The sequence below is a fragment of the Cydia amplana genome, chromosome 18 (genome assembly GCF_948474715.1).
Source record: "Cydia amplana chromosome 18, ilCydAmpl1.1, whole genome shotgun sequence".
NCBI lineage: Eukaryota > Metazoa > Arthropoda > Insecta > Lepidoptera > Tortricidae > Cydia > Cydia amplana.
Window position 1 is genome coordinate 8,304,860 of NC_086086.1, and position 13,536 is coordinate 8,318,395.

General features: G+C 39.5%; 1 protein-coding gene across 1 annotated transcript in view; it reads left to right on the forward strand.

Annotated features, from left to right (window-relative positions):
• The window catches only part of LOC134656457 (mucin-2-like), a 90,582-nt gene that overhangs the window by 58,065 nt on the left and 18,981 nt on the right, over nt 1–13,536 (forward strand). Inside the window, exons 3-4 of the mRNA XM_063511990.1 lie at nt 10,440–10,538; nt 11,629–13,521. Coding sequence (XP_063368060.1) covers nt 10,511–10,538; nt 11,629–13,521 — 1,921 coding nt within the window. The 5' untranslated portion in view covers nt 10,440–10,510. The remainder of the gene's footprint in view (nt 1–10,439; nt 10,539–11,628; nt 13,522–13,536) is intronic.

A 13,536-nucleotide genomic window follows, 5' to 3' on the forward strand; every position in this document is an offset into this window, starting at 1 on the left:
AAGTTTTTAGGGTTCCGTACGCAAAGTGTAAAAACGGGACCCTATTACTAAGACTCCGCTGTCCGTCCGTCCGTCCGTCCATCTGTTATCAGGCTGTATCTCACGAACCGTGATAGCTAGACAGTTGAAATTTTCACAGATGATGTATTTCTGTTGCCGCTATAACAACAAATACTAAAAACAGAATAAAATAAAGATTTAAGTGGAGCTCCCATACAACAAACGTGATTTTTGACCGAAGTTAAGCAACGTCAGGCGGGGTCAGTACTTGGATGGGTGACCGTTTTTTTGCTTGTTTTGCTCTATTTTTTGTTGATGGTGCGGAACCCTCCGTGCGCGAGTCCGACTCGTACTTGGCCGGTTTTTTTACAATGTTTTCCTTCACCAGGGGCCCGTTTCTCAAAAGCTTGTAACTTGTAATACAAGTGGAAGTCCCTTTCTAACAAAAGCTGTCAATAAGTGGCATCCGTTTGTATTACAATGAACTTACAAGCTTTTGAGAAACGTGCTCCAGAAAGAAGACTTATACGTAAAATTCTGAGAAACTCGTTAGTATGAGCCTTTCGTACCTTCGTCACTCGGAAACACTCGGCGACCACTTCCTCCGATGATAATAAAGTAATGAAAGTGTTAAATCATAATTATACATAAACATTTACTACGCTAATTAAAATTATCCACCACAGTAGACGAATTCAATTAGGTATATTGCAAATTGCAACTCCCTTCTAGTGTAAACAGCCTTCACTTTCGCTAAATGTTGGAGCATCTTTTAGCCAACGAAAGCGAAAATGATATCTTAAGTAATTTGGAGGAACTGGACCGAATCTGACAATCACAAAGGCCATATACACGTAACGCGTATAGGCCTTTTTGAATGCCCGAATTTTAGACTATTTACATTCGCCATGTCATGAAATGTGTGGTAATAAAAACTTAGAGGATATAACCAAACGGAGTAGCCATTAACAGTCGTTCCCCTCTGTCGAAAATAGGCGGCTAATACACAATGTATGGACTGACGTTTATCTGAGATGGCTATTTTTACGTTACGTATACATTTGACGTGCTCCTCCCCCGCAAAAATCGGCAGACTGTTTTGTACAGAAAATTACAGACAAGGCGTCTCCGTTTGGTTATATCCTCCAAGAATGAAAAGGTTTTTGTTTCGGTGGCACATAAACTCAGTCCCTCGAATAACTGCAGAATAACTTAAAATTTTAAGAAGACATTTATGCGTAAAAAAATTAATGAAAATACTCAAAATAAAGGTCTTTCCGCAGTCATTAATGTCATTATGTAGCTAATTATAGGCCCAAAAAGTGAAAACAATTCGTCATTAATGTTTAAAGTTGTCAACGAAAACGCAATCGTATCTGCAACCTTGCCACCCGCAAAAACATCAGAATTTCAACCAATTTCGTTCGGCCCAGCGGGAAACTTTTTATAGTGTGTCAAAGGTCTGTTTGATTTCAAACATAGACAGAGAGAATCATACTATCTTTGTCTAACACTAGTACTAGCACCCAAAAGAAAAGATGAGTATAGTTTTGTTGTTCCTATTTACTGACAAGATTTGGTTGACCCAGTATAATTCACTCTCTGTCCATGGCGAAATGGCGATGCACTGCAATGCCACAGAGTCCGAAATGGGTTATTGTGGGGTCATTTATACCAGAGACGTCTAAATAACATAGACTAGTAGTTTCCAGACAAAATTACAATATCCCGGATTACAGGCGCGTAGAAATAGAAACCTGACGGGATAATCGTGAGCGATCACATTCACTCATTCACTAATCTGAACTGTGCAGTAGATACAATCAACAGAAACTGAAACACACAGCTATAACAATAACCTATTCCGGATCTTAAAGTAAGGTGAGCTAAGGCGTTGCATCAGCCTCGGTATAAGGGCATGTGTACAAACCTACAAAGGCTACAAACTGCGCGTGCGCCGCCGCCGTGCATAACACCACGAATTATATCGAAATACACTCGCGCGCACAACTGTTCCGACTAAGCTGACTCTGCGCCGAAATTGACAGAACAAAGTGTGGAAGTGCTATAGTATTTTTGAAACTGGAATGGTACGATGATAGATGTCATCTCCATATAATGTTTAGCCTAAAAATGCCAAATGTCGCAAAATTGTATTGAATTGACATCTATCATATAAACAAATGATTTTTTAATAGACTCTGTTTCACGACGCTAACAATTGTCGTCTGACATTGACATTTCGCCGTAAATTGCTGACGGTATGTCGTCAATTACCTACCGACCCAGGAATGAACAGGAGACCTTGACGTTGGCGGAATCATCGACAATATCGATGGAGCCATAACACCCAAAGATTGATTGATTGATGAACAGGAGATTGTCAGTGTCAAATGTCAATTGTCAAGTTGGATTGTGAACTAACGGGTGCAGAATACAAAACAATGAAAAGTAATTTAAAGCTTTAGTCTGTGATTGTACCAATGTAGTGGTGAGCAATGGTAGAGCGCTCGTTAAGATTCTAGTAGCGCGACGTGCCGCGTCGTATCTACCTCAATTTAGCTTATTTCCACATCTGCTACAGTTTGATAGTAGACCTAATTTCGTCAATCATAAGGTTTAGTTTAGAAGTATCCATAAAATCGAAATAAGACTTTTAAAAAGTAATTCTTCTGGTCTTGTAAATGTCGCGTATAGGGAATAGGAATTTAGACAGTACAAATGCTGCACAAAAGGTATTATTACTGATATGAGAAAGCAACTATTTAAAGGTAGTTGAATATTAAGTTTCATGTTTATTGACTTTCGTAGTACGCGTACGTTGCGATTTAAAACTAACAATCTATATGGTATTGAGTTTAACCCACCTTGAAGAGATTCCTTTAAGGATGCCTCACGCTACTGGACACTACGTTTTCTATAGAAAGAATCACGAGATAAATGATCACACATCATATAAAACGAAAGTGTCGGACGTCTCGGCCCGGACCCGGACCGTCCTAACATGAGTCATCCTTTAATCCAGGGTTCCTCTGTGTTTAGTGAAATAAAGTATTTTACAACTACCTACTACTACTACGTGTGTGGTTTACATCGTCAGGTGACAAGCAAAATTCACTAATTACTAAAAAATATTTAAACAAAAATCAACCTTCATTTAGTACTAAATAATATGGTTCACTATGGGTATGAACTTGTGGTGGTAATTTGTGAGTTTTGCTTGTCACCTGACGTCAAACTATAACTACAAACATAGATCTAGGAAGCATCTACTTAAAATTGGTAGATTTAGAAGCAAATCCGTGACTATGATGATATTTCACATCACTAAGACTGCAGTAAAGGGAACACAAGAGCACTGTCACGATGATACCTCAGATAAAACCATCGCAACAACACTTATATTCTTTCTCCTCATACATTGCGTCGTTTGTGCTAAAGTTCTAATTCGTATCACAAGTCTAAACAGCAATGTATTATGTGTATTGCGACGCCGCGATTAAAATGTCTTCGTTAAATGTCAACCAGTTCACGACTAAGTGGTCGGTAGGAACGTGTTCAGCAATTATATATTTATCTTTAATCTTAATATTGATGGATGCGTTCTTCACGATCAATGCATCTAAGTGGTTAACTTTCGATGAATATATTTAGCTTAATGGGTGAACTAGTTGTATAAAGCAAAAACATTTGTCACATGTCATAAGTAAGTACACTAAAGCCCTTGCTACACGGTCGCCGACATGCCCCTCAGACCGCGTGGCCTTGGTCTGGACGGACCGTGTAGACAGTTGTTTCCAACAAAATTTGACCAAAACTGACCAAGGTCAGACCAAGGACAGACGGTTAGAAGGCTTGTTGGCGACCGTGTAGCAAGGGCTTAAAGAAAAATTATTATGACCTCCGGTGCTCGAGGCAATGATTGAACCACAGAACATATTAAAGAGGTTAGAACGGCTATCGCGCGCAGTGTATCGGAACCGGTGTCGCCGCTCGTTCCTCTCCACATTTCCACATTTCTCGCGCAACGGTAGTAAAAACTTGTGTGCCTGGTGATTGGATTCGCCTCCTTTAGACAGATTTGATGTCTGGCTTCTTAATCTTAACGTTATTGTGGCGCAAAAGGCATGTTTACGTTTTTCGGTCAGCGCGGGCGAGTACTAGCATGCGAGCGTTTGCTCATAACCGGCGGCGACACGTACCCTGCTCGCATCGCCATTCTACTGTGGATTGAACCAGCGTCTTCGGACGCGAATAGGCAATGGGATTGTGTACCTACAGATAAATGAAATTGTTTCATCTAGCGGTCATAAAATCAAAGTTACGGACATACTTACCTATACCTAGCAAACACCTGATAAGACGTGATTTTGCACTTCCAATAATTGTTTGTGCTAAATTTTATCCACACTATTTAAAGTCCACAAAACAAGTAATTAGTCATTGTGTTTCCTTACAATTTTGGTAGAGTAGGTATAACTTAACTTAAGTTAATAACTTCACTTAAGTTATTACTAACATAATATGGATGTATTTGTATCCGAAATAAATGCTTTCATTTCATTTCATAAAACACTTAGACACATAAAATGGTCAAACAAAGGGATTTTCTTGAATCGGTCGCATGACTGGTTTAGTATTCAAACAGTGACCGATGGGCCCACGATGGTCATTCAACGTCAAGCTGATGTTTCATTTGCTGCACACAATAGGTAAAGTGTCATTAAATGGAACTTGCTAACTATGTAAACAAAAGCTAGTCACTTTCAATTCATGTTTTTTGACAGTTTTAACCTTTTCGACGCCGTGTCAAACACAAAAGCTGTCTCTCAGACGCCACGTCACCGAAGTGTCAAAACTGAAATTGAACTTTATGCATATGCACCTAGGTCTATGTTGCTCTGTGGTCTATGACCGATTAGAATTATTGCGTTATTCATAAACGGGTGCTAACTTACCGCGGTATTCGGAAAACAAGATCCGTTCTAGAGAAGAGAACGATACGATATGTACATAGTACACAGTGTGTACTAGATACCTGGTAGTTTAGATTTCAACTAGATATCTTTTGCAGCTCAATTCGGGCAACCAATGTCACTTTTACGTTACATTATCGTATTAAGATCGTTTCAAAATCGTTTTGAGATCTAAAAATACATAACGAGACGTTTTAGACATTGTGGAAATCGTTCAAGAGTATCTCCAGAATCGCGGAAATGTCAAATTTGACAGGCTAGATCTTAAAAATATCGTTGTCGTATCTTGGTGATGTCTAATAAATATCTAATAGATATCTAGTTCAAAATCCGAATCAGGCCCTTAATTAGTTGATGATCGTCGTTTGTCCAGGGAGCTGTCGTTATGCCATTGAGAGGGACAAACGATGATCATCAGCTGATTAACTTAACAGACGTTTATGAATAACGCCATTACACTTTAGGCAATGTTATTGTAACAGATACAGTCGCCATCAGAAATATCGGAGTGACCAAGGTGTTTACAAATATCTGAACACGCCTCTATTGTCAAGGCGTTAGATACGTGTTGAAATATTTTTGAGCACCTCAGCAGCTCTGATATATCTGATGGCGACTCTACAATACAGAATTATGTCGTGTTTTAGAACTTTACATTTTAAAAAATCCGAAATCAAGCCAAGTCAAATCCCATAAACTATTTTTTGCACCTGCAAGATACCATGATAAATTGTTGTATCACTTTTTCCACCTAAGTATTAGGTTTTTGTATAAGTACAGTCATACAAATATATATGCAGGGGTGCTACGCTAATAGTTTTGCTGATTATACATACAAAATTTTAAATAAAAAAGTGGTTTATAACTTAAAATGGCCCGGGCCTGAATATAGAAGTCAGATACGACAAAGTACCTACTCAGTAAGAGTAACGGGCAAAGTAGGGCACCGTGGGCGCAATGAAGACGAGGCCGGGACCTCTGCGCGTACGCAATTGTACTGCTACTGCGCTGTGTGACCGTGAATGTTATGCTACGTTTAAGGCTTCGTCACACAGGCGCGTTTTCCGGGCGGGGCGTGAGCGGTGCGTGAGCGTTTTATATGTAAAAGCGGCGCGCCCCGCTCACGCCCCGCCCGGAAAACGCGCCTGTGTGACGAAGCCTTTAAGGTGATGCTGTGATTTGCTCTATTTTTGGTCGGGCTGATGGTAATAGGGAGTATTACTGCAATGTTTTGCTGCCAGAGTGCATGCAGCACCAGTGCCTTTAGTAAACCATAGAGTAACTTATACATATTACTGTCAATGATTTATAACTCAAGATATGTTATAGGCGTTCCAAAATTGAAGCGCTTACCTTGTGACAAATTGGAAAAGTTGCCTTTAGTCGCGGCTGGACAAGCGAGAAATGCGCACGTGCTAACGAGCTCCCGCACACCGAAATAGAAAGAGACGAGCTTATGTTTAACAACGAGTGTGACAAAGATGGATGGAATGAGAAAATTAATCAAAAATAACAGATTTCTTCGTAGGCTCAGAAATAAATATGGAAGTATTTTTTGTACTCCTCAAGTATGAGTATAACCTATCTATGGTTATATAATATCATTGATTACTGTGCCCTGTGCCTTAAACTGTTTTTGACAAGTTTTCACAGATAATAAAATATGACACTGATACATCAAGGCGGTTTGTTTACAAAGCGCGCGCCTACCGGGAAACGCGAAATCGAAACTCGGGTATCTGCCTCTTTATCGCTCGAATATGCAAGAGTGATAGAGAGGTAAGATAACAAAATTTCGACTCTCACGTTTGCGGTGACGACTGATTGTGGGAGTGGCACCCAGAGCGCAGAGTTTCGCGTAATATTCCCTATTAGTAAAAATTGTATATTGGTGAGTAAAGTATACACGTGTAAAAAACAGTAAAATGTCGGATCACTTTAGACACGTACACTATGAAAAATATCTCAACATATAGAAATCGTCAATAGAAAATAACTTTTAGTTTTATCTTTAACGATACAACTAGAAATAATCATTAAATAAGATTGAGCTATCGCTTTCGCCTTTTCAATTTAATCTACTACGCTTATTTAGCTCTTATCTGCACTGCCTACGTCTAGAACTGGTTCTAGGTAACCTAATTTTGTCTAAAACGGTACCTAATCGAGATTTTAGTTGAACGGTTTCTGCTACTATGTACTAGTCAAAGAAAGCCAACGAATAGTTTCATTAATGCAAAGTTTCTGTATCTACTAGAAATAGACGACTAGATTAAGTACCTATGTAGATGGTTTTAACACTTTTAATAACTGTCTAATTCTATCCTCAAAGTGGTCAAACGATTACTCAAGGAAGGCTTAAAATTTACGGGTTTGTATGTAAAAGGTGACAAAGTGAAGCGAGATTTTAAAGACCGAGTATATTATTGTAGAAATTAGGCACAATCTTATCTAACTAGCATAGTCCAATTTTGTGATTCAGTGTGACCATATATGTACTTACTATTACTTATATTATACTCGAACCTATACTCTTCTAGGCCAAGTGGCAGTTTTACTTTGTTATAGGTTAATTTAAGAAATTATGAAAAAAATAGTCAAAAGTTTCTAGCACGGTTTCTTCGGTTTCTAGGTCAACATCTAAAGGATATCCTTTTGCCCCAGCTGAAACCTGCTAGGCACACATATTATCCTTCGATTACCCCAAATCGCACTACAATTCGTTTCTTCCTTTTTATCCCAAGAAAAATGTACTGCAAACAAATGAGTTTTATGAAACTTAGTACCTTTTTCTTTCGAAAGGGAGCACGCTTTGTTCGCACCTCTAACTTTGATAATGACCCTCTGCCATATACCTATACATCAACTAGCAGTCAAGCGATAACGACCCTTAACCTTTCGCACGAAGGTATTCACCAATCGCAAATGTTACGATGGTAATGTAAGATTATGGTAATTTGGGTGCAAACAGGTCACAATCATATAAAGTTGACATTAGGCGCGATGTTGTGAACTGAATTTGATATGATTGTTGGTTCTCTCGCTCGCCTAGTTCGTAGTTTGATGGATAAAGTAACCACACGAAATTAACGTAAACAAATGTTTCGTGTTAGCCAAATAGGTAATCAAGGACGGGAAACATTTCTGAAAAATTAATTACATACAACTACAACTACAACTATTGATAAATCGTGAGTCATTACATTAAGAAAGCGAAAAAAGGTCGCGAATTAAACGCAGCAACCATAAAAATTCATTTAAATATTGCTTTTACAATTTGATTAGGTGAAATGGTATTAGTAACCATTTCATAAGGGTACGGAACCGTGTTTTACTTGATATGTATTTGACAGATAAGGAAAACAAAATCTAGCAACTAGAGCAAAATAGGATGGTTCACGGCACCAGCAAGTGCTCAAACGTCTCTCATGACTCATGACCTGAGATATGACAAAGAAAATTCGACAACAATAACTTGAACGATCCAATCGGGAAAGTGGAACAAACTTTCCATTTAGTATAATGCTCTGAAGGATTACAAACTACTTCGTACAAGTGATACTGTTGTAACAGTAGTTTGAAAAGCATATTGCTTTGTTTTATTCGGTGTAAGGGCTCGTCAGTTGCTATTAACTATTTTCTAACTTGAGGATGACTCACGCTAGACCGGGCCGGGCCCGGGCCGAGGTGTCCGACATGTCATTTTTAACCCCCGACGCAAAAAGAGAGGGGTGTGTGTTTAACGTGTCTGTCTTATTATCTGTGTATCTGTCTGTGGTATCGTAGCTCCCAAACGAATGTTTGTAGTTTTTTTTGTGTCATAGATAATTTTATGCCGAGTGTTCTTAGCCATGTTTCATGAAAATCTGTTCAGCCGTTTGAAGATTATCAGCTCTTATAATCTTATAGTCGGGGTTTTGTTTTTAATTTTGTCTATGACGGCTGATCGGTGATCACGTGGTGTTTTCCATAAAAAAACCGGCCAAGTGCGAGTCGGACTCGCGCACGGAGGGTTCCGCACCATCAACAAAATATAGAGCAAAACAAGCAAAAAAACGGTCACCCATCCAAGTACTGACCCCGCCCGACGTTGCTTAACTTCGGTCAAAATTCACGTTTGTTGTATGGGAGCCCCACTTAAATCTTTATTTCATTCTGTTTTTAGTATTTGTTGTTATAGCGGCAACAGAAATACATCATCTGTGAAAATTTCAACTGTTTAGCTATCACGGTTCGTGAGATACAGCCTGGTGACAGACGGACGGACGGACGGACGGACGGACGAACGGACGGACAGCGGAGTCTTAGTAATAGGGTCCCGTTTTTACCCTTTGGGTACGGAACCCTAAAAACGAAACGTCGGAAGCTCCGGCCCGGCCCCGCCTGACTACACGAACATAAATAAAAGGCTTTATCTAATTGTATCTAATTAAATATCAAAATTGTGGAAGCATACGATAAACACTACTTCTTACAATCGAATTGTTTCTACTGATATTAAGTGCTAGTTTCAGTGGCAATATCGCTTACATGTAACACCTGTAACCACATAGGTAACAAGCAACAAAAGCATGTCGTCACGCTAATCTGCCACAGTGTCAATAAAGTCATGGGAATCGCCGTCTACGTAACTGCACTGCGGGCGCAGCATGGTTCCATTTTTATCGCCTGTCTTTATGCCCGTCACTGTCGCTTACATACTTGTTAAAACGCGACCGGCATGGTGACAAGCGATAAAAATGCGACCGCTGTGGGTTGTAGCTGCAGCCGGTTGGCGATTAAACGCGTGTTGCAACACGGAACTAATCGAGCATGTTTTAATAGAATCGTGATTGATTTTATCGAAGATAAGATGTCAATGGAGTAATTTTATCGTGTCGATGAGACTGCCTTTTATAATTAAATTAACATGTGTTTTATCTAACACCTATTTAATGATGTTTATTTTAAAGACAACGGAAAAAAATGTTTTTAGAATGGGGTCATACCTGCCCAAGCAGATACCAACTACGATCGACGTGTTAGAGGGTCACAAAGGGTTCTGATGTACCATTACGCAAAACACGGAAAAAAATCACGTTTGTTCTAAGGAAGCCCCACTTGAATATTTATTTGATTTTGATTTTAGTACTTATTTGCTGTTACAGCGGCAGCAGAAAAACATCATTTGTGAAAATGTCAACTGTCTAGCTATCACGGTTCATGAGTTACAGCCTGGTGACAGACAGACAGACGGACAGCGGAGTCTTAGTAATAGGGTCCCGTTTTTACCCTTTGGGTACAGAACCCAAAAAAAGGAATACCTAACTACTCTACTGTGGCTAAAAATCGAAATGACTATCTCACACTTAGATTAAGCACAAAGGATACAGTTCATATAGTGTTATAAGACAAGGAGTAAAATAAGCATTTTCTTTTTTACTTAATAAGTAGGTAGTAAATAAATGTTGTCTCTTGTTTCAGGATAATGATGGGACATAAGCTTCTGGCAAGTCATTGAGTATTTTCGACACACAGAACAAAATGAAGTTATAATGGAGTCACCAGTAAGAATATCCTTAGGTGGGTGTTAATTGTTATTATTCCTACATCTTCCAATTTAGTGTGAGAGGCTGACAGGCCATTTCTAATCATTTAGTTATAGTGCGTCTCCCTTACGGCAATACGAGTACAGTTAAAGTATTTAATTTCTGTTCCATCATAGTGACAGTTGAAAGTCGCTACGGACCTCATACCTACTATTGAAGGTACTGAAATTAAATTCATTGACAGTACAAGCGAAATATATACACGATAACCAAAAGACATCATTCTGATGCCAGTGTAGACTTGGCCTGTTAGATTATTTTTCGTATAGTTTGTCTCTATGGTTATATAGCATAATTTCTAAAATCACATTTCCTAAGTACGAAATTCCTAAAACAGAACATCGAAAATCAAAATGTCTAATACTGTACGAAATTTCTAAAGACGCATGTCCTAATACACTTTTAATCGAACGATCTCATTTTCGAAAATCAATATTCCTTTGTACACAATACCTAAGGACAATACTTTGAAAGTCAATATGTCTAGTGCTCAAAATAGCTACGTTCAAAAAGCCTAATGACAATATATTGAAAATCAATATTTCCGAGAACATTTCCTTCTTACCCTAAGTTGACGGAGGAAGGGCAAACCACCCAGGAATAGGAGCCCTGTGAAGCGGGGCTCCGTCTAGTTAAGTTGTAAAGGAAGTCTTTTGAAAATAAAGTTGCGTACGTTTGACTCTTTAAGCAAAGGTTAGCTAAACGTAGGACAAATGTCGTTAGAAATTTCGCAGTTTATACATTTTAAACTTAGGTCAACTGAACGTAGGAAAAAAGATCGTTAGTATTTGCGTGCACTAGCAGTATTGTACTTTAGACATTTAAATAGTAGGTTGATTAACCGTAGGACATGTATCTTTAGGAATTTCGTACATTAGACATTTTGATTTTCGATGTTCTGTCTTTAGGAATTTCGTACTTAGGAAATTTGATTTTAGAAATTATGCTACATAACCGTATCTATTTAATTAATTTATTTAAATCAATTTATATAATTTAGTGGAAGCGATGCGTATACATAACAAAATGCAATCTCACTAACGCGTAACGCATAATGTTTCCAGGTGCAGCATTAGTAGCATACCTGCTACTATTAAGCAGCACCCCAGCCGGCAGCAACGCGCTCCCGCTCGAAACGACCCCGGCCACCGTCCGCGACGACCGGCCCCGGCCCGGCCGGCTCAACGCCACCTGGCCGCGCAGCCGGCCCCGGGGCCTCGATCCCGTCCTCAACGAACTACCCAAGGGCTCAGTCTCCGAGGAACACACCGAGCAAAATGCCAAGTACAAACACAGAGGAAGGACTCGTTATTACTCGCGCTCCACCACAGTAAGCCCTCTGAGAAGGGTCAGAACCTCTACCGATGAGACGGCTCCGGGAGTGATCATAGTGACTCCGACAGCGGAAGTAAAGAAGCCAGAGCAAATAATGGATAGCATGAGAAACTATAAGAGAACGAAAATGCCAGTAAGCACAAGTACCACTACGGAAGATAGTAAAAGCGAGGAAGATGATGATGACGACTCATTCGAGAAATTTACTAGCAAATTTGATGACAACAATTTCTTTACTATACCTGGTTTCGATGATGATCATGTAAGAGATTCTAAAAAAAGTCCAAGTGATAAGTACAGTGATTATACAAGTACTGTACTGAGCTCCTTTTCTAGTTTCCTGCCCAAAGATGATGACGATTCGCCCTACAAATCGAATTTCTTCGATTTTGATACTGACTTGACCACGCCTAAACATGACTTCTTCGATAGAAAATATCAAGAAGTATCTTCAAGTATTATTAAGAATTTGGATGCTATCAAGGCAAGATCGCCACGACCTAACGTAACAAATGTACATATAATTGAAAAAGTAGGTTTAAGCCCAAATTTTACTAAGCCAGGTAATAGGTCTACTATAATTATCAAGAATACCAAAGAAACCCGTCTTATTGACAATGATGGAGCTGGAACTAACATCAAGGAACTGTCTGATGTGCACGGCACTAGCGTTTATTATGAAATGTCCGTACTCTCCACCGAAACATACGCAATAAACAATTCTAATGAAGATGATTGTGACAATGACACATTACCTTCGGAACCTACAGTTCAGACCCCTGCTGAAGATGAATTGGCATCAATACAAGGAATTCCGTCAAATCTTTTCCCAGTTTCCACAAAACCGCTATTTCCTGATCCTGAATTGGGATCCACTGTATCCAACTTTTTACAATCTTCTAGTTCATTGCCACCTTTCTTTAATCCTTCAAGTTCAATACCCTATTCCACCATAAATTCTATATCATCTACCGAGAAGACAACGAGGCCATTCCCTAACAGCTTCCCCAGCAGAAATAGAGGGTATTCTAAAAGACTAAACGGCTTTACTGGGACTAAGGATTCTCCTAACAACGTCACACCGACATCGACAGCCGATAATATACAGACTCGTAATGTCAGGAACTCCACAAGAAAATTCCATTACACGACGCCAAAAGCAAAACCGACGTGGATGTCTCCAAGGCGGAATATTACCAAAACGTATCCAAAACCTACTTATCCTACAACAATATACGCGGAGCATTTCAGTATTAAAGATAGAACAACCACAACCGTCCGCCCAAAACAGTCGAATAAAACCGTTCTAACCACTGTATCATCGGACATAGATCCAGTTTTGCAAAGCGATGTGAGCGGTGTGAAGAAGCTGGTGCAGTCTCAGACGATATCCGACAACAGTATTCCATCGCTGTCTAAGAGGGGGTCGATGAAGTTCGGGACTACAACAGCCACATCCGTGGAGGAGGAGACGACGACCACCAGTGAGCTGGAAATCCCGCCTACACTGACAGCGTGGGCACTCGCCAGTTTAAGAAGCCCTCCTGGACCGTCAAATATAACGAGCTCGACGCAAAAAAGCGTCGAAGAAAACGAGGTGCAAAAAATTAATGAAATTGCAGGTGAGTTAAATATTT